Source organism: Uloborus diversus, chromosome 6 (genome assembly GCF_026930045.1).
Source record: "Uloborus diversus isolate 005 chromosome 6, Udiv.v.3.1, whole genome shotgun sequence".
Taxonomy (NCBI): domain Eukaryota; kingdom Metazoa; phylum Arthropoda; class Arachnida; order Araneae; family Uloboridae; genus Uloborus; species Uloborus diversus.
In genome coordinates this window covers 150,539,137-150,561,710 of record NC_072736.1, presented here as the reverse complement: position 1 = coordinate 150,561,710, position 22,574 = coordinate 150,539,137, and the positions used below count along the sequence as shown (strand labels likewise).

Sequence of the window (22,574 nt, the reverse complement as noted above, 5' to 3'; positions counted from 1 at the left end):
CTTCTTTTAATAAGGACGGTCTTTAGCGCCATCTTAAGTAGTTCCTCAAAGTAAAATGAAACGTCAACTGTCAATAATGTTTATTTCTGTGTCTTGTCCTCGGAAACTGAAGCGTATGAATGCAATTTCTGCTAGAAGATGAGTCAATCGTGTCTGGAATGAAAACTCTAAGCTGTGTTTATGTTTACACTTCTTGAATCTTGCGCTTCGCAAATTTATTCAATGTTGGCTTAAACTTTTGTTTCATACCGAGGAAAATAAAGTTTTGTTGGCGATTTATTTGACGATTATTATTTGTCTGGCTTATTTGCTAAATTTTAGTCATGGCTGGATTACTTTCTCAGCTAGGTGTTGGTGGTAACCCCTTTCACACTGTTGTCGGCCAAAGAATAGGTAAATACCTTAAGATTTTAGCTCCACTAATTGCAATCTATGATAATTTCCATCTGTTTTGAAAATTTAAAGCAACTCCCTTTTATTTGTGCTTAAGTACTGAGGTGTCAAATTAAAAAAAAATAATAATAATTGGCACTCATTTTTAGAACGTTTTGTGTATTTAAAATCTATTAGCAATTTTTGCGTTATTTGTTTTAAAATATTTCTTCAATTTTTAAATTGTACTCATGCAAATAAGTTCGTATCATTGTGTGTATTGGAATGATAATAAGTTTGATTAAAAAAGATGCATTTAGCCATAAAAGAACAAATTTCGAACTTGATTGCTTGAAAAAATTTAGATTCACAGCCAGAAAAACCACGTTTAGCAGAATGTTGAGACTGATGTTCACGAACAAATATGTGTTCCAAGTTTTGTTGATTGGAATTAATTCTAGCTAGCTATACATTGTCAAGAACAGTGGCGCACACAAGGGAGGGGTCCAGGGGTTCTGGACCCCTCCCATAGCTCTCGCATTTTTCTTATTTCAACTGATTATGATTCTATGTACTTGATACACAAAATATTTCCAAACAAAGAAAACAAGAATTTCAGTTCTAATAATAGGGAAAAAAATTCTCTTGTTAAAAGATTGTTCAGAAAATGTGTACATTTCTTGTAAAGAATTGCACAAGCAAGAGATCTTTCTCGACTTTGAGAAGGCTAAAAACATACTTAAATAGTACTATGTATAATGAACGTTTAATGTGTTTTTGTACTGCTGAATTCAAGCAATGTCACCATCACACACTGAGGAAGTTATCAGGGGTCTGGCCAGAGGATATTTGGGTCCGTTAACGGACCCTTCACAAAAATCCGATCAACCAAAACGGACCTTTCACAAAATCCCGATCAAACAAAACGGATCTTTCACAAAATCCCGATCTTACAAAACAGACCCTTCACAAAATTCTAATAAACAAGATCGGATCTGTCACAAATTGTTTATTGAAAGAGCAAATCTGAAAGCAAAATAACTCATATTTCTGTGTATAAATCGATAATTTCTGGAACCTTTTTTTAAGTCAAAATAGAGGGATCAGCTTATACAAAATCGGCTAATTTTGAAAAAAAAAAAACAAAAACAAAAATCGGCACTCTTGCGATGTTCCGATGCTCCTGCAAGCGATAAATAATTGCTACTGCCAAATAAATATAGTGGTTGTTTGTTTTATCACAGCTAATTAACAGCGGTGTTGTTGTAAACTTTTCTGAAAAGGCATTGGTAAGCACTTTTCTCCGCTCATGATTTAATAAACAATAATAATATATATCTGCAAAATGAACTTAGAACTGCAAAGGGATAGTAAGGGTGAGGAAAAAATATGATCGCTTCAGATATGGTTACCAACTTCAAAACTATCACCACTTAGCGTCTGGCGTTGAACCTTTATAATGAGATTAGAAAATATTCTCATCATTTTGTGGGCTTGTCAATATTTGCGTTTTTACAGTGTGGTGCGATGTTCAATAGTTATTTTGGGAGAGAATTATATGGGTTTTGATTTTTCGATGCTAACAAGGATGATTAACTTTAAGTAAACTCTTTTAATTACCGTTTTTTTTCTTTAGATGTCTACATTTTGAAAAATGCAATCTTTTAACATCCGATATGAGAATCATATTTTGTTCTTTTTTCAAGCTAACTTCGCTTTATTAGGATTCAAATAAATGAAAAGTCTCTTTTTTATTTCTGTTAGAACTCTCATTTCAAGTTTTTAAAGCAAAATTCCATTTTCTGTTATGAGTCAAAAATTAAAATGTTGAATAGATGGTTTATTTTATTTTATTATTATTTTTTTTGGGGTCAACTGTGTTCACAGATATTAATGATATGTTATCATAGGACTCTAAAATGCAATTTTAAAATAATTTTATCAAAAATATTTCTTTTACAAACCGTTTTTATACTTTTGATGCCTTCACTTTGAGAATTGCGATCTCTTTGCATCCGCTATGGGAATCCGATTTTTCGAATTTTTGATGATTATTACGCTTTGTTAAGAGGTAAACAATTGAAATATCTTTTTTTTTTTGTTAATATCACGGAATTTAAAAGTTAGAAACGAAATTTCGTGCTTTTTAAGAGTGTCTTGGGTCAAAAAGATGAATGCTGAACCCTATTCTGAATTTTGTTTTATTTATTTATATTTTTGTTACAATTATTTTAAATACTGTACAGAAATATATCTAGTATAATTTAACATAATGCAGAATGGTAGATAATTATTGATACTTAAAAGAGCGATGCCCCCCCCCCCCCCCCGCCAAATATCAGAAAAAAAATCCAGAATGATTTTCTCGTCATAGAAGAAGAAAACACTCAACTTTAAGTTTAATTGATGCAGTTTGTGCCATCTCTAAATTCTAAAATTTCGTTTTAACAAAAAAAAAAAAAAAAAAAATTTTTTTTTTTTTTTTTTTTGCGAAATTTTTTGATTTTTCACAAAATTAATTCATTTTTCACAAAATTATTTGATTTTTCACAAAAAACGGACCCTGTGAAAAATCCTGGACAGACCCCTGGTTATAAATAAAATCGAAAAATGAAATAGAAAACTAAATTTTATTCTACGACAGAGTAATAATAATGTTTTTAGTTTTGTAATTACAGGTTAAAATGAGATTTTTCTTGTTCTTCAGACTTGATGCTTCTTATACTTGAATTTGGGCATCTGTTTTCATTTATGAACAATGATAAAAGTAAATACATTGCATAAATTCGTTTGCTTTCTGGTAATTTAAGTATCTGTTATTAAAATTTTTTATTAATTAGTGCTAATTATTTATTCAATAATTTATTTTTTACTGTTTTTGTTCTCAAGAATCAATAAAATCAAGTCAATGTGTTTGACGGCATATTGGAGTATGATATGAAAATGGGACTTTTAACTATGGACCCTCCCCTTGCAAAATTTCTGTATGCGCCACTGGTCAAGAACAACATCAAAATTGAATTATTCATTGATTAGTTATAACATCAAAATTGAATTACAGTATATCATTGCTAATTAACTTTGAAAATTCTTTAAAAAATTGAGGATAAAATTATAGAAAAGAAAAAAAAAAGTAAATGAGTGTCACCATGCACTCGGAGGTCGAGCTTCCTCATAGTTTCTGAAACTTTCAGTCTTCAGAGAATTTTACTCGAGTCCACTATCACCCCTGGGTGGTTCTTTTGTTTGTGGAAGTTTCTTTCTTGATATTTTCCACTGTGTCAACAGACAAACACTTATAAGTAGTCCAAAAGATTGGTGCCTGGGGGTAACAATTTGAAAAGTTTCCTCCATAAATCTTTTGAAAAAAATCTTTATGCCCAATTTTATTACTGCAAACAGCCATGACTATCTTCATCTTCGGGAGCACCCTTCATCGTATTGGTGTAGACTTCTGGTTGTCCTCTGTGTTCCACCAGATAGTTTATGAGTACGCTCTTAACTGTTTGCTGATTTGGTCAACACTAATTTTTGTGTCTTTTCCAGGGTTTGCCGTTATATATCATGATATTACTGTTTGATATTTTAAACTGCGACCTTCCTCGAATTTGCGCATGCGTCAGGTTGCTTCTGATTTTATCAAAATAGGGGAGATATTGATAAGAGAAATAACAAATGTGAGGTTTTTTTTTTTTTCCGCTAGATTCGTTTATTAGAAGTGTTGGTTTGAGTTGAGGCTTTTTTTTTTTAAATTTATTCCCCTTCCTTATTGGTAAAGCAGAAATGCTGCCATGGTGCATTTTCTTAATCAAGCTCTCACCCCTTTTTAGAATAGAACCCTTCAACGGTGCTAGTCTAGTCGCGGCTTTCGAGGTCGGACAATATCACAATATATATCTGATATTTATTTTGAAAATATCATGATATTTTGATATTTATTTTTTTCAACTATGGTATTTTCAATATAAAAATTATATCAATGATAGCAATATTGTTCATTTATTGTTAAAAATAACAAAAAAGTTATGTGCTATATTTTAATGATGTATTATTACATCATTAATATAACAAAGTAATATAATATTACTTTTTTATATATTCATAAAATTATTAGCAATGTAACAATTTTAATTCATATTAAAAGTGCCTAGTTAAATAATAAACATTGGTCAGAAAAAGAGAAAATGTCTTATGACTGTGCACCAACTAATGCATATCTTTTATTTCTGGATCATATAACTGTGTAAAACTAGGTTTAACAAGAAAAATGAGTAAAACAGCTAATGTTAAACTAACACCATTTAAACTGATAAAAATGTTGAATGAAATATTAGATATAAATAATGAAAGAAACTTTAATTTTAAATCTACATATTGTAATAACAATATAAGAAAATAAAGAGTGATTTGTGGAGGCATTAACTATTTTGAAGACTTGAATCTGTGCTAATTGAAAATATCGGATATATATCAAAATATCCAATATATTTTGATATTTTGGAAAATATCGTGATATTTTTGAACCCTGGACTTTTCCCCACAATTATATAAATTTCAAAGGCTTGCTTATATCAGGCTGTTCAAGTGAAAATAGTTAGTACAAGGACTCATTCCTTGATTTAAAGAAAAAAAAAAAAGTTTTGTGCAGAGTAGATTGGAAACTCCAAATCTTATGTTTTTTTTTTCTTTTTATCAGTGTTAGAAAGTTATTTTATTTTAACAAAGGGTCAGAAATTAAATGACACTTAAGATTTGTGTGTAATGTATGAGGGTTTTAAAATATGCCCTTTCTCTTGTTTCATTATTTAATAATCACATTAAGTGGAACTCTTGTGTTCTAGAGCAAGCAACTGATGGATCTCTAGCTTCTGAAAACTGGGCTTTAAATATGGAAATTTGTGATGTCATCAATGAAACCGATGAAGGGTATATTTTTACTTTCCTATTATTTTCAAGAAAAAATGTTATTTGCACGGTTGACCACTATTAAAGATCAAGATACTGCTATTAAAGATCAAGATTAGCTGTTGCCATGTGGTAGCTAAGTCAGGAAGTGGTGACTAAAAATATTAGAATCATTTTCCACCCAGTCACCATTCTCCCCAACCCGTACTATCAACTATATTATTGCTTCAATAAAAGATAAGATTTTTTTTTGTCAACATATTGCCTGCCATTAAAAAAAAAAGAAAAATAAATAATTAAATAAAACAGAAAAAGATCATTAAAATATTAAAAGATTTGTCATCTGTAGAAATCAATTACATAAACAAATGAAATGAACAAATTAAACATAAATAATTTAGCTTTTATGATTTTCATTTGCCGTGCCTCAGTGGACCATGTGACTCACTATCTGCAAATCACCAAGATAATAGAATGAGAAACGTATGTCAGCAAAGTGCAATCAAAAAGTAGGCTTGCCAGACGTCCCGTTTTGACCGGGATAGTCCCGGTTTTCACACAAAATCCCGGTGTCCCGGCAGGTTTACTTCACGTCCCAGAAAAAGATAAATTTGATTACAAATGACCAAAAATGTTGAAAAATATTTAAGTGTGAATGGTTTTTAAGGATAATTACTTTAGCATGTATATCATTGACTTGTAAATTAATACCGGATTAGCTTGTGAGGATTTTTGACCAAAAAAGACTTTAAAAAAGTCCTACAAAATGAAAAGTATATCTAAATATTGTTCAACTTTTTATTCCTCTTACCAAGTGCTTTTGTTTAACTGAAATGAATTGTAGATGTTTACATCTCCGAAGTGAAATGTTCAAATTTTATCTGCTTATGTCATTTTTTATTACCCCTGTGTTAGGTTCATGATTAGTAACCATTTATTCATAGCATTGAGAACTTTCCCGTTAACTCGATTTCAAATTTTAAAGTCAAGAAGTACCTTTATTAATGTCAAAAAAGTGATTCTGATGAAAAAAAACTCACTAACCGATGCTTCAAGGCAGCAATTTGATGTTGTTAAAATTAAACTGCCCTATAAAACGCTCCAAAAATCAGCCAGTGGTGTGTATCCCTTTGAATATTAGCCACGCGGGAAGGGGGGTAGGCATTCTGGTGTCCTGGTTTAACATTTCAGAAATCTGGCAAGTCTAAATAAGCAATCTTGATTGCTCAAAATAAATAAATTAATTAATAAAAGTTTGTATTTGCTTGTTTTGTATACTTATGATTAAAAATATAAAAATGTGCTAGTAAAAAAAGTTTGGCAAGTGAAATCTGGAAAAAGCTACTAAACCTTCAGCATATGCCTTAAATGGCTAAAATTTTATCATTCCCTAAACTTGTTTAGATTATGTTAACATATTATTGCTGCTTAAATAATATAGCCAAAAAAACTAAAGTTGTTCTGTTTTTATAGACCTAAAGATGCAGTGAGAGCTATACGTAAAAGATTGTTACAGAATGCGGGCAAAAATTATACTGTTGTGATGTATACATTGACGGTAAGTATTTCAAAGAAATTACATTTCTTTTTATAACTTCTGCTTCTGATTCATATTTATAGTACACTGTACATTTAAATTTTTTGTACAATATATCAGTGAATATTAGTTTTCTCTTTAATTTTGAAATTTATTATATAGGTTCTTGAAACATGTGTTAAAAATTGTGGAAAGAGATTTCAACTTTTGGTTACCCAAAAAGATTTTGTTCAAGATTTAGTGAAATTGATTGGCCCAAAAAATGATCCTCCAACAGCTGTCCAAGAGAAAGTTTTAAGTTTAATTCAGGTATGCTTTAAAGGAATTTTTAAAATGTTTGAAATCTTCAATAATTCTTATTTTTTAGGTTGTTTTTTTCTTCTAACCGACATAAAAAAAAGTTATTTCATTTTTAAGTACATATAAGCTCACACTGCAAATTTCCTGTTCAATTATTTTGCTTTGTTTATCGATTGGTGTTTTTAAGATCTTTTATTATTTATTTTAATGTTTCATGATTTTGCGTTTTGAACAGACAGTTGAGAAACATTTAAGAGCAGGAATCTGAGAAAGTCACGTTTAGCATTATGAGGTGATTCATTGATTCATGCCATCTTAAATTTTTTTCAAAAAATTTTTAACTGTTACTCATTTTATTAAAAGACCAAATCCTGATTTCTTTGTTTTAAAGTTGAGTTGTTCAGTTTCTACCAGCCCCTAAAAGCTTATGTGTGGTATTAAAAACTAAGCATATTTTTAAGACATAGAAATTGCAATGTGCCATTACTCTTTGTGAAAACCGCTTACTTCCAATTTTATAAATTATTTATAATTATTTTTTCAATATGTTTTGTTTGAATATCTGTAAAATATGACATTTTCCCATATTTTAGCCTAATGTAATTGAAAGTACGTTGAACTTGCCACAAAAATTTATGGATTCTTTAAAAGTGCTTATACTTGCCTTTCAAGCGACACTACTTTTGCAGTGGCAACTGAAAGGTGTAAGCTGTTTTTTAGACCCCAAAAATGCTAACAAACGTAGAAAATGCCACTTTTTTGTGACCTTCGTTAACCTTGGTGCAGCTAGTTGTCGCAAATTTATCATCTATTATATGAAACTAGACCCTTCATTACTTCATACATTAAAAAAATTTGGAGGCAAACGGTTTTCGGAAAGAGTTGTGGCACATAGTAATTTCTATGTCTGAAAAATCCGCTTAATTTTTAATACCACACACAAGCCTTTAGAGGCCCGTAGAAACTTTACAACTCAAATTTAGGACAAAAAGTTCTGGATTTGGTCTTTTATTAAGATGAAAAACAGCTGGTAATTTTTTGAAAAAATTCTAAAATGGCATGAATTATAGTCATAAGACACTCTCTCAGATTATTGCTCTGAAACATTTTGTATAAGTTTTTTTACGGTATTTTTGCACTATCGCAGATAATCTGGGGTTTTTTTTAAGGGTGTCGATTATATGCCACCACAAACTATAAGATGAACTTTTCTTGAAGTTAAATTATTTAAAACATTGATTTTTCCAAAACACCAATTCAATGCATTGCTGATGCTTAAATACTTTAATTTTTTTTTTTGTAATAAAAAACTCGATTCATTTTACTTTAAATCCACTTCTTAATTAAAAAAAAGTAACATTGTCTTCGCACTGAGGAAAATTTTTGAGCTGCTTTAATTTAATTAAATAAAATTTCAATTTTAAGTTTTAAACTTATATAATTGAATTTTATATCTTAGATTTTATTGTTTAATTTTTTTATACTAATGTAATAATTGTATTTACACTCAATCACCACCATGAGAATTGAAAAGTAAAAATGCATTTATATATTTTTTCAATGCCTCTTGTCATGCATAATTTTAATGTTTTGTTTTAACTTAGCAGCAATCTTTTTGCATCCATTTTCAATTTGAGATATTTCCTATACTTTTCTCATTAATGTACAATACTAAGTAAACATAATAAATACGCAGAGGTATTTTTTTACTTTCTTCTATATCTAATATGTAGAAGAAAGTATTGAATTCGTGCAAATTTTCGAATTTCGAATTTTGACGGATTCGAATGTTTTGAGGTGTGCTGAGTCCATTTCGACTATTTTTTGAAAATGTCTGTTGGTCTGTCTGTGTGTATGTGTGTCCGTGTGTGTGTCACGTCTGTGTGTGACCAGTTTTTTTGTGGCCGCTCTACAGCAAAAACTACAGCATGAAATCGAACGAAATTTGTACACATATGTGCCCCTATGTAAACTTGTGCCCATTGGTTTTTGGCGCCAATTCCTCCAAGGGGGGTGGAGCAATGGGACGTTTTTTGAGTTACGCGTGCTTGCTATTCATCAGGAAGTAACAGGCGGAATCAATCAAAATTTGGTCCATACGTTGCCCCTAACAGGAGCAGTTGCTGATTCAATTTTGGTGTCAATAGCTCAAACCAGGGTTGAGTTATAGAATGTTTTTTGTCGTCAATAGTGACTGCTGTATCTCAAGAAATAACGAACGGAATCAAACAAAATTTTTTCGACAAGTATCCCTTAGTGGGTATAAGAGCTGATTTTATTTTGGTATCAACAGCTGAAAATGGGGTGGCATAATCGAATGTTCTCTTTTTCCATTTTGAGGTCCCTATCTCAAGAAGTAACGCTACGTTCTGGATGAAATTTGGAATAAATGTGAATCCATATGTGAACAGGCTTTGGTTCAATTTTGAAGCCAATCGCTCCAAGAGGTGTTGATTTTTTTTTTTTGCGAATAAAAATAGCTTTATTAATGCAACAATAAGAAAGATAAATCGTAATAGATTGTCGTCTGCGTATTTCTCGTGATTTTAATTGTATGGAAATGATCGGAAATATTATCTCAATGATTTAAAATTTTTAACTGTTGCCATCTTATGTTTGTTAACAAATAAAATATTTGTAATTAATTCAAGCAAGGCTTTTAAAATAACTTTCAATTTTCGCTCTTTGCTTTGCTTTTGCAATAATTCAGACATTGGGATGGTCGTCAAATTTTTGCATGTGTAATTTTGTTTTCGTTGGGAATATTGCTTCCTCGTCAAGCATGGGGAGGGATCAGAAAAAAAAAGAAAAATATAGAAGAAAGTTTCGTGATGGCCACAACATACTAGTTCATAGATGGAATCTTGTATTGACTTCATCAGAATGTTGTGTAACTCGTAATTGGAAGGCAGAACATGTAGTTTATGTGCAGCTGCACATTACCTGCTGGCTTATTTTTTAAATATTTCAATGTAAGCTAAATATAGATTATACTCAAAAAAATATGGTATTAAAATATATTCAGGAAGCATAAAGTTATTTTTAGAATAATTTTGTCATTATTTACATATGTGTGGTTATGTGTGTAGATACATAGCTTATGACTACATTACTGTAAAATGTAGTCTTATATTTATTGCAAGTAAGTCATGTTTAGCAATCTTCTTTTAGAATTGGGCTGAAGCTTTTCGTTCTCAACCTGAAATGCAAGGTGTTACCCAAATCTATACAGATCTGAAGCAAAAAGGCATTGAATTTCCTGCATCTGATTTAGAAGCTATGGCTCCAATTCATACACCTAAACGAGTAAGTGTTGCTATGTCTTGTATTTCTTAAAATAATTTTATTGCATGTATCTTTAATCTGACAAAAGAAATGAAAAGAGATTTTCTGTCATTTATGTCAAAGCCTAAAGTCTGTAATTGATTATACGAGCTCACTAAATTTGGATTGTGTTTGTTTTAATTTTTGACTATTGATTCTCCTAACTTTTGTTCTGAAAATAAACTTACTTATAATTAATTTATTTTTGCTTTTTTTTCTTTTATTTTCAAATATTGAACATTTTTAACCCTTCCCCCCTTTTTTTTCTAGTTTCTCTTATATTTTCCTGTTTTATTTATTTTTTTGTCTTATTTTTTTCATATTTTTGGGAAGAAGTTATTTTAGTGTCTTTATGTGAAAAATGCAGCCATTGCAGGCTTCTGTTATTTCAAGAAATAACCCACTGAAGATTATTTTGTTAAAAATGTAGCACTTTTGAGTAATGAAAAAATTTCCACACTAAAAATAGAGTACAGGTGTCCCTCGTATAACACAGTTAATTCCTATCGTGCTATATTCAAACCATGTTGTATGATACTTTTTTATTTATTTGTTTTATGTATTTTAAAAATAATTATGCATGTACATAACATAAAATTAGTGAAATATGTCGAAATCATGTTATATAAAACCTTTAAATAATGTAAATCAAGACAATGGGTACCTTGTTGTATCAAAGTCGAGTTTTAAGGTGTAAAATTTTGTGAGAGCTGAAACTTTGTTCCAATAAAACCTACAAAACACCCTTTATTTACTTTTATGAAAATTAAAGTTATAAAAAATGAAAAAAAAAAACTATCATCTTCATTTGCAAAAGACAAAATGCATATCGTCAAAATGAAAATCGAATTTTCTGCAGCAATCAAGTTTGTCTGAACAACAGTAATGAAGAAATATGTACGTAAAATAAAACAAATGGAATTATTCTATTGCTTATTTTTTTAATTTATTGTTTGCCAAATTTAGTTTAGTGTTATTTTCTATGTTCCTTTTAATATTTAACTGAAACAAAAATGAAAATCAATTTTTTAAAATTGTGTTATATCAAAACCATGTAATATCCAATCCATGTTACAATAATCGCAAATTTTGTACCGTGTTGTGCAAGTACCGTGTTATACAAGGGACGCCTGTACTTCACTACCTCAAAAGCTTCAATAATCAGTTGAATTTTGAATTTAGGCACTAACAGATACATTATGAAGTAAAAACAATAAGCAAAACTTGCATTTAAATGCACACATTGATTAAAATCTCTTTCCATTTTCTCTCTCAATCTCTTTTTTTTATATTACAATGTGTTATGCCAGAGTAGAACATTATTGGAAGCATCTTTTTAATAGCTTTTGCAAAATGTGGAGCAGTAATGCTTTTATAATGGATATTGTGCAATCTTTTTCCTCATTATAATTACTTTATTTTTGCAGACTGTCCCATATCAACCCCCAGTTCAGCCAAGTTTCAATGAACAAATATTGCAACAAGTAAGAGGTTCAAATTATTTATTCCTTTTTAATGTGTTTTAAACTAAACAGCAGTGGATGCTACTGAGTTAATGATGTTGAAATGTTTCGTTATACTTTTTCTTGATACTTTAATTCTAATCTGTCGTTGATTGCTCGTCCGAATAATTAAAAACCACAAAAGCACACTCTTGAATAATATTTAGTTTCACTGTAATTTAAGCAGTGAATAATCGTCTATTAAGATTTTCAACCTCAACTGTTTTAAACATATATCTACAGGAAGTTGAAAAATAAAATTATTGTACCTGTGTTCCAATGTTGTATTCTAATTATGTGATTTCTTTTAAACCTATCAGCTGAATATGATCTTCAATTTGACAGTACCAGAGTTTCTGCAATTAAAGCATATTTATCCTTTCAGTTCCTATTAGGATTAGAAAGCTGCGTAGATACATCTGTTTTTTCTTTGCAAAAAAAAAAACAGATTGTTGTTTTTTTCACTTAAAAAAAAAGACGGCACACATTGCTGACTTATAAAATCTTTTTAAATATACTCAAGAATTCCATATTTTGAAAGGTTTGAAAACATTTTATGGAAAACTGGATTCATATGAATCTCATAAAAAAGCTTTTATAATATGGAAGAAAATGTTTCTGTAAGCGATTCTTCCAGAAAGGTATAATAGAAGTTCATATAATATCCCTCAACCCCACCTAGATGAAGGTTAATGCCATTCATTACAGTAGACCCTCGTTTTACGCTGGTTTATTTTTCGCGGTTTTGATTATATGCGGTTTAAGATTTGTCACCTTTTTTTTATTTTATGTGGATGAGTTTCGGTTTTACGTAGATGTGGTAATTCAAACAGATAAAATGTTTCCCTCTTTCAAAATCCAAACTCCTAAAGATTTCAGATTACACGCAATCAACTGCATTTTAGCGTGCTAATAAACGAGCTTGGGCCACTGGAGATATTTTATGCGGTTGGTTCCAGAGCTCTTTCCAGAAGTAAAGTTATTAAACTCATACAGTTCAGAACTCACTGGAAGAAGAGCTTTCAGGAGTGACAAAGGAGGCCAAAACCAACGAGGATACCGACGTCTGTTTTTAAACAGAACACGAAATTAATTTATGTTTTCTTTATGCATGTTGTGCATAAAAAACGATATAAGTACACATTAAACTTATTATACAATTAGTCATCACTAGAATGAAGTAGTTTGTTATCTACGGAACTAAACCCCTATTTTAATACTATTATTAGGTCTCAATTTGCGCGGTTTCGATTTACGCCGCATTTCCATGGAATGTAACCCCGGCGTAAATCGAGGGGATCTACTGTAGTAATAATATCCTCTTGCTCTATTTTATGTATATGTATAAATATGAGCATTGCCTTTTACAGATTAAGAGACGTATACAATATTTATTGAAAAAAAAAGAATTATAAACACTTAAATTAATTAGTACTTATACTAGTAGTTTGTAAAAGCTTCATGTTTGTAACACATTTTAAAACACATAACTGTTTCAAAATTTACATTGCTGTAGCTTTTGATTTCAGAGAAATAAAATAGCATTCAAATCTATATTTTCTGAACAAAATTTAAAGCAGTTGTGTTTTAAGTATCATTATAATACTGCTGCAAATTACTTAACTTGCAGCATATTAGGAAAAAAATAGTCCATTAAGGCTTGCATAATATATTATTCAGAATTATGTTTTGCTAATGATGCCTGTCTTGATTAGGAACCTGGAACAGAAGTTAGCATTCATCCTCAGCAAATGGAGAAATTGAAGAAAGAACTTGAAATTGTGCGAGGGAACATGAGAGTTTTTGGAGAAATGCTAACAGAATTAACTCCTGGGAAAGAGCACCAAAGTGATTTAGAGTTATTGCAAGTGAGTTACCTCTAAAAATTCTGTGCATGATATTTTTTGTTCTTGGCTTTCACTTTTTTGTGAAGAATCATCTGTTTAAGTTGTTCTCCATATGTATTGGTTAAATTGTTTCTATAAAGCAGTGTTTCATTCTCTGAAAAGTTGCTGGATATAACTAATCACATTATTTATTTTCAAGATATGTAATTGTCTAAACTTGTCTTGACTTTGAATGCCCTCGACAAAATTAAATCCTTGGAGCAGAGCCCAGGTGCTTCCATCTGGTGGGAACTGGGTATCAAAATTCTCTGTGCCATTGACATTTGCACTTTAATGATGGCACATGAAAGTCTGGATGCCGTATTGGGGAATTATACTAGGGCTGTGAATTCCCCATTAGAAGAAGAAAAGCCATCCTAGCCCCCATTAGAAGAAGAAAAAAGTATATTTATTGATCCACATTGTTTTAGCAAAATATATTTGCAATTACCTTATTTGCCTTTTAAAGTATATTATTATGTTCAAACAGTTTGAACCTTTTTTTTTAAATTAATTTTCTTCTGTTTTTAATCTGAAAAGTGATTTTTAAGTTTAAACCATCACATATATTTAATTTTTAATTTCAATGAAGAGCTATGCATATTTAAAATTGAGATTTTAAATAAACTTATAATCAGATATTTGTTTTTGAAGCTTCAACTTCATTGTAGAGGGAAAAAAATGATTGAAAACATTTTTTAAAAGAATTTTCAGAAGCTGTTTTATGTAATGTGATATACCTGATGTAGTTTTTGAACTAGCATTAAAAACAAACCTTAATTTTGTGGTGGAACTAGACTCATCAATTACGTGATGATACAAAATAAATAATGAGCATTTTCTTTGCATACCCTGTTGGTGTCAACTTCCATATGCCATAGAGCGAGATACTCTGTCATAAACCTTTTGTATTGCAAATAAATGTCAGGTGTTTGTAGGAGTCTTTTTTTCTACATTACATAAAACATTTTAAAAGCGTTGGCGTTGGAATTACCTAACAGTTTTCTCTTAGGTTTACAGAATACTTTCCTTCTTCATTGCACGTACAATTTTCTACAAAATGTGTTTCACAAAGCCTTTCCTCCCTTGTAAGCGATTGCGCTGACAGAATTTGTACTAATTCCCAAAATGACTTAACTAGCTCATCAGTAGTAACACTTAAAACTATTAACAGACTTAGATTCTAAGTTACAACAACTAAATGTTGTGGCTCCTGCAATTATCCACCCTAATCTAGAACAACTTACTACGAATGAAAGATTTTCACCACGTTTTATGACTTCACCATTTACAAGCGAAAAAAATATTTACCCCAAACAGAATGTCTATACTATCTTTCTTAAAATAAGAAGGATCTGCCAACAATAAGTCCTTATACTCATTAAAAAATTTCAGGCTTAGTTGAATTGGATATTCAATTCCCCACAAATTTTATCAATTACGTAACCGAGGTTGCTATCTTAAATTCAGTGTCAAAATAAGAAGACAATATTAACTCAACTGCTCCATTGCTTAGCATGTTAAAACTTCCTAAACAAAAAACTGAAATTTGAGCTGGGTTAATTTTCAATCCCAATTTCTTAGCACACTCTTTCCTAATGATTTTTTTTTTTTTTTCGGATCCTATATCAAGCAAATATTTACACCTAATCCCTTCATTTTGAGAATTCCTTGTCTTAATTACAGCAGTGCATAAAAGAACAGATGAATTTCTATTATTAATACTAGTTCCCAATTGATTGCCATATGAATTATTTGCACATTCTACAGGTGTAACTTAATTTTTATGATTTAAATCTAAACCTGTTTCTACTGAACTGAGAATAAATTCTTTAGCACTTACAGAAGAAAACTAGGTTTCTACCTATTTTTATTTTCATGCTGTAGCATACTAGGGTGCTTTTTCCCACATTTGAAACAAGCATTACCGCTTTTACATTTACTAATTAGATGCATATTTGAGAGGCAATTGAAACAGTTTATTTTGTTTTACGAAATCATATCTTTGCGGCACAGATAGATTACGAAATTTTTCACACTTTGATAAGTAATGATTAACTTTGCAATAGGAACTTACAGAACCCGCAACCAACGCGTTTACTTTAGATTTCGTAGGTTTTTGAACTTTACCGAATGAACTCTTACTGTTTTAAAGCGTTCTAGCTTAACTTTTTAGAAACTCGATTAAATCCCTAAGTTTTGGAATTTCAGAATTCTTTAACTGTGTTCCCACCATAATTTAGTGAAAGTATCTAATTTTTGTAATGTTAAATATAACATTAAGGTATCCCCAAAATTATCAACCATTTGACCCAGCGTTTCTAATGAACAAATTATTTCATTGACATTATCTACCAAGGTCAACAAAGCAGAAGCGGATTCATTTTGAATGCCTAGAAGATCCAAAAAGCGTTTAATATGAGCAAAAGTTTGCTTTTTCTCATCACGAAATTTAATTAGAATATTTTTTCGCTATATGCATTAACACTTTCTATCTTGCTATCTAGTTCTTCAAGATTTTCAATTAGTGCTTCAATCTTGCAGTCAATATCTTTCAATTCAGATTCTTTTTGCCTTTAACAGTTCTAAATTTTCAGATAGTTCCTCAAAGTTAATGTCTTGGTCTTTTAGATTGCTTTCAATATTCTTTACGTAATTTGTCGCTGCTCTTCTTATGATAGAACATTTTGCTTTAATGCAGGTCAACTCAATTTCACTTTCCTTGGGGTCTTTAGACATTTTTTCGGCTATTTAACAGTCACTAATTTTGAATTTGAAATTGCTACTTACTTCCTTTCATGTAAAGGATTCAAATTGTAATGCATAAGCTATTTCACTCTGTACGTCTTAAACTTGCGTTACATTTCTTCATGAGTCACTTTTTTTAAACATCCGGCTCAACTTGGCCACGCTCTTAACTTAGTTAACATATTAACAAGTGGACTGTAAGATTTTTATTGAAACTTATTACACACAAGCGCAAACAACATGCTTTCAGCCGCTTGGAACCATAAACTGCTCTATCAGTTCACAGTCAGGGTTTTTAACCAAAGATAGGTGGCGCTTCAACACATGTTTAGAAGAGCCTGATCATTCTGATATTGCACATGGGGCACATTTGTATTTCAGGGCCCCCCTAGGGCTCGATTAAGATTTTTGAAGACACTGTGCAAGAAATTCATTTTGTGCTCCCCTCCCCCCATTCCCGCTTATTCTATATAATGATGCTGTAAAATATTTCGATGCTTGCGTAGTAACACAACCATGCTAAATTTGGTGGTATCCCATACATTTAAAAAGTAGAAGAGATATAGTGTACGATAGTTATATAAGATGTGGTTAAACTTTGCCCGTTGCAGTAAACCGTAAATATCAAAATTATCTATGCTATAACTTTTAATAGTAAATACAGACTAAACTTAGAGTGGTTTTTGGATTTGCAAAGAGATCAAATTTTTAAGAGGAATTTTTATCAACAAATAAGAGATTATTTTCTTTGTCTAGGCATTTGCAAAAATATCAATTATATTATTATACTCTAGATTCTGAGTGAAATCATTAATTATTTTTAATTAGCATGATAAATAAGGGGATTTTGGGCCCCCCTGAAATCAAAGAGGAGGGGCCTGTGCCCTGCATGCCCCTGTGGTAATCAGGCTCTGATGTTTAGAATGTACTTTACTTTTGATACCAGTGACAGCAGATGAAAAACACGATGATTGAAATGTATACTTATATCGGAATCAGTAATTAATTGGTGTTAAAATGAAACAAAAGTTCATTTCAAGTCTTTGGAAATGTTTTAAATCAAAAATTAAAGGGTATTTTTTTTTTTTTAAGTTTTTTTGAAACTGATGAGCATTATATAAACTGAAACTTTAAATGTGACTGAAAGGTACTGCTTACAATAAGTATACATTAGTTTCTTTTTTAATAAACATTTTTGTAGTTTTTGCATTTTTGAATTATTTTTAGGACCTATGCAAAACTTGTCAAAGTATGCAAAGTAGAATTGTTGAGTTATTAGACAAAGTAGGAAATGAAAAAATTACAGGTAATTTTACCAATGTTAATTTTGGTGTTTTGTTAAGCTAACTAAATATGTTTGCATAAATATATTTGTTTCTGTCTCAAATTTTACTGTACTCTCCTGCTATCCTTGATTTTCTTTTGTGCTTTATTATGTGAACGAACAATCACTTGTATGTTTTTAAGTACTATTGTACTCAGAATAATAGTTATATTTTTTGCTTTTCCGTTAAAAGTACAACTCTTGGTTTGGCGACTTGTTTACTTTCTAGCTTGGCGACAACTAAAAACTGCAAAACTGCTTGAAGCAATTAGCAATATCTACAATTATGTGGCAGCCCTCAGAAGTTCAGAAATTGAAGATGATGACTGTCGCCAACTACAATATTTTTTGTTTGCAATGGCGATAAATAAAATAAAATCTCCAAAATTAAAAAATCTGCCAAGCCTACCTTTAAGGGAAAGATAGGTAGTCGCCTGTTTTTTTTAAAAATGTTTTAATGTTCATGCTTTGGTAGCTTAGCTTGTAAATTTTAATTTAATAAAAAAAGAAAGAAAAGTAGAAAAATTGAGTTCTTTTTAAGCATTCAAATAAATTAAATAAAATTAAAAATCGAAAAAATTTGCAAATACTTTTTGCTGTATGAATTCTCTACTTGTTCTCAAGAAAGAAACTGTTGAAATGAATTGTTATTTTTTTTAAATTATTTTCCTGGCCTGATCAGAATGTGAAAATTTCTTTCAAGTTCTTTAATAAAATTATCCATAAAAGCTTTTGTGCTGAGAATATTCTTCTCAAAATTCTTTCAAATGGAGTTTTGAAAAGGTTAACCTTTGGTTTTAGAACATATTGCCAATCCTAATACAATCAGTTACATGTAAGTAAGAACTGTTATTTATACACCCCACTCTCCCCAGAAAATTAATTCTAGCTGTTCTAGTGGATTATTCAAAAGTTTTCTTGTAAAACTATTGTTCAAAAATGAATTAAAAAAAAAAACAGCTTTCTTCTCACATAGTATATTTTTGCAAGTGGATACTCCCCTCCCGCCTCTGCCATTTACTTTCAAAAGGGGGAAAGTGTACCTGCCCGTCCATTTTGAACTGACCATTAAGTTTGTTTGCATTTTTATTCAAAATTTATAAATAAATTTGATAGAACTGCTGATTTTTTCTGCATTTTTTTAAATTATTAGTCTAAAAAGTAGTAAAATATGAATGTTAAAAGAACACACCAAAGAAAACTAAGATCATTGTATCATAAAATTAAGTATATGTAGAAAACCTTACTTTCAAATGTGAATACGTGTGTAATGTTTTTTTATTTTTTTTTTAAAATCTTAATTAATATTTATGGTGCATTGAGTTTATTATTAGTTTGCAATTTATTGTATTTTAACTAATTTTTCAGGCCAATTTTTCTATGACATTTTTCATAACATTGTTACTGATTATAACTTTTGTTACTATACCTACGTTTCAGAGGATTTACTTCAAGTTAATGATGATCTCAATAACTTATTTTTGCGATATGAAAGATTTGAAAAGAAGAGAGTTACCGTTGATAAATCAAGTTCTTTACCACAGGTATTTTAATGCTTTATTTATCATCAAAATATGTGTTTCCATTCTCTGGTTTTACTTTCAAAGTAACTTAATTCAGCTAAAGTAAATTACATTAATTACTATACTGATATTTTTTGTAAATGTGCTTTCTGTTTAAATGTTTTTGTATGGTAGAATACCTTTAGAATACCAACCTGTAAAACACTGTTCTATATAAAATGCACAGCTTTTCAGAAGTAAACAATGCGTTTTCCAGTTAAAAAATTACTTTATTTGGTCTGCAAAATGTAACAGCTCTTCTGCAAATTAAATTTTGGAAGTTTTTCATCATCCCATCATACTGAAAACATACATTTTTCGATTCCGCGGTTGCTAATTGAAAAGGAATAATTAATTTTCAGTAGGATCCCATGTTGTCCCATTCTGAAATTTTTATCACATGTAGACCACATTAGTAAGCAAAAAATATATATATTTTTTTTTCAGATTTTTAAAAAAATCTACTTTTATTCAAGGTCAAATAATGTTTTGCATGACCTTGAGATATTAGTGTCACGTGACCTTGCCAAGTGACATATCATTTGAAAGCCTATTAAAAGATCTTTAAAATGACACCCGGTACGACACTCTAGCTCCTAAAGGTGCTGAGAAAAAGAAATTTTTGTAACTACCAAAATGTCCTGTTTTGCCACTTTGGGAGGTCTCACACAAAAAACTTAACGGTCAAAAAATTAAAAAAAAAAACTATTTTTTTCTGTCAGCACAAGGTAGGCTCATTCCTGTAAATATTGTAGAAATCGACGATGGGTCATTTTCAAAGGTTTGTTGATTTGGCGTGGAATGACCCATTTGTTAATTTTTCCACATAGGCTAAAAGCCTGAGCCTTCTCTTCTATAGTTGAGAAAAACCTAACCTGGCAGACCTGCAATACTGTAATTAGGATGTGTAGTCTTCACAATGCTGCCAGGTTAGGTTTGCCCCAACTAAAAACATCTGTATTTCATTCATGTTGTCCATAAATGTGCAACCTTTTAGAGATCTCAGGTACCACATCTGCCTGGATTCTATTTCTATATCAAGCACTTAGAGTCTATGTCTCTCAGCCATACAGCAAAATGGGAACTGCCATGATCTTATAGAATTTTAATTGTCTCTTTTCTTGTTTTTCTTTTTAGTGTTCTTTTAAAGTTGTGAGGTAGTGTCCTTTTTCGTTTCCACAAATATGTTGATCTTCATGTAGCTTTTTTTATAGTGTGTGTCATTATCATAGTCAACAAACACAGTGATGCAAGGACGGGTCCAGAAAGTATTCAATTGATTTCATTTTTTTTTTACCCTTTTACTATTTCCCAAACCTTCACCTACTAACATCATGGAAGATAGTCTTAAATTAAGTTTTTTTTTTGGAACTTCTATTTCTAAAGAATTCCGGAGGAATAAATCCCACCCTTCTTTTACTTTAATGTCATGGGTGTTGTATAATTGCTTATTTTTAGACTTCAATTTAAAAAACTTTCCAGAAGAGTCTTCCAAACCCCATTTAATGACTGCTTAGATCGTCTAGAATTTGAGTTTTTGGAATTTTGAAAAACTTCAAGTACAAAGTTCTGATCTCTATCACTAAAGTGTTATGAGATGTGCCCCAATCACGGTTTTAAGACTACAATTCAGAAAAAATTTCAAGGGAGAGCCCTCTCTTTTGTAACATAAACGAAGATCGTATAAAATTATGTTTTTGGAACTTCAGTACCTAAAATATTCCGAAGGTGAGTTCCTGCATCTTGGCTGAAGGAGGGGACGATCGTCCCTCCCTTGTATCCGTCCTTGCAGTGATGTCCCCTCCAAGGGCGAATCTAATCTAAATTTTCCTGTAATGAATGGACTGAACTGTAGAGGGTTACTTTTTTATTTTCCTAAATTTCTTTTTTTTAGCCTGCTGCAGAGAGCAAACCACTGATTGATCTTGATGAAAGCATATCTGCTGAACAGCAATTGCAAGGTTTAAGTAGGTATATTTTGCTCACAGTTAAGGTTAACAATTTATGCAGTTACGCCTAAATGAATTTGATAAAGTTTATCATTTTCCTTTAAAATTACAAGGAGGGGGTAGGGGATGCTGGTGATTAGACCATCAGACTTGTTATAGGTGGATCCCAAGTTGAATGCCAGAGTTCATAAAAGAGCCATTGAGTGCATGCAGGGTAAATGCTAATTGAAGCTGTAGACCCTAAAGTCCTGTGATTGGTCATTAAGCAGTTACATTGATTTGAGGAGGCTGGAGATAATTTCCTTCCCCTCCTACCTTATATTCAAATTGTAGCAGTGACGTTGACTGATGATGCATCTACTGCTCGTTGAGCAATCGCAGATCTGTGTTAGGGGTAATGGCGCCTAACTTCTAAGTGCCTCTTTGCAACTGATCACCAATTTCATCGTATTGAATTTGATTTTCAAATCCACATTTGAAAATAATGTGATTCAATAGTTAACTCTCTAAATATCACCAACAGTGGCTAAATTAAAATCAGATTTAAAAAAAAAAACGCCAAATTTGTCACTAAGGTGGCCACCGAAAGATTAACCACCAAAAGTCCGCCAAATTATAACACCACTTGACTTTGCATCCAAATTAACAAAGATTCCCCGCTCCCCAAAAGGTGCAAAAGACCCCTTTAGAAACACCTGAATGTAACCAAAAGGGAAGGTGAACAACTAGACCCCACTAGGAGTCTACGCACGAAATTTCAACTTTCTAGGACATACCGTTCTTGAGTTTGCGACATACATACACACATATGCACATATGCACCTACATACGTACATACAGACGTCATGAGAAAACTAGTTGTAATTAACTCGGGAATCGTCAAAATGGATATTTCGCGTGTCTATACGTTCTTAGGTACTTATCCACGTGTGGTCGGGTCGAAAAAAAACTCAACATTCATTCAGGGGTGAGCAAAATAGAAATTAAGATGGATTTTTGAGTGAAAATTTTTTTGCAAATACAATACTTCCTTTTTTTATTAAAAGAAGTAAAAAGACAGAAAGAAGAAAAAATAAAAAAATCTAATTTGAATTCTGAATCTTTGAATTCAAATTATGTTTTTCGCAATCACGAGTTGCGACAAGACCCTACTCATTAGAGTTAT

At 30.9% G+C, this 22,574-nt stretch overlaps 1 protein-coding gene across 1 annotated transcript in view; it reads left to right on the top strand.

Annotated features, from left to right (window-relative positions):
* Positions 1-108: 108 nt before the first annotated feature.
* LOC129224034 (TOM1-like protein 2) overlaps positions 109-22,574 on the top strand; it is a 40,535-nt gene continuing 18,069 nt past the window's right edge. The window contains exons 1-10 of the mRNA XM_054858432.1: positions 109-393; positions 5,214-5,298; positions 6,751-6,835; positions 6,977-7,123; positions 10,286-10,420; positions 11,866-11,922; positions 13,656-13,808; positions 17,802-17,880; positions 19,339-19,442; positions 21,355-21,427. Coding sequence (XP_054714407.1) covers positions 324-393; positions 5,214-5,298; positions 6,751-6,835; positions 6,977-7,123; positions 10,286-10,420; positions 11,866-11,922; positions 13,656-13,808; positions 17,802-17,880; positions 19,339-19,442; positions 21,355-21,427 — 988 coding nt within the window. The 5' untranslated portion in view covers positions 109-323. The remainder of the gene's footprint in view (positions 394-5,213; positions 5,299-6,750; positions 6,836-6,976; positions 7,124-10,285; positions 10,421-11,865; positions 11,923-13,655; positions 13,809-17,801; positions 17,881-19,338; positions 19,443-21,354; positions 21,428-22,574) is intronic.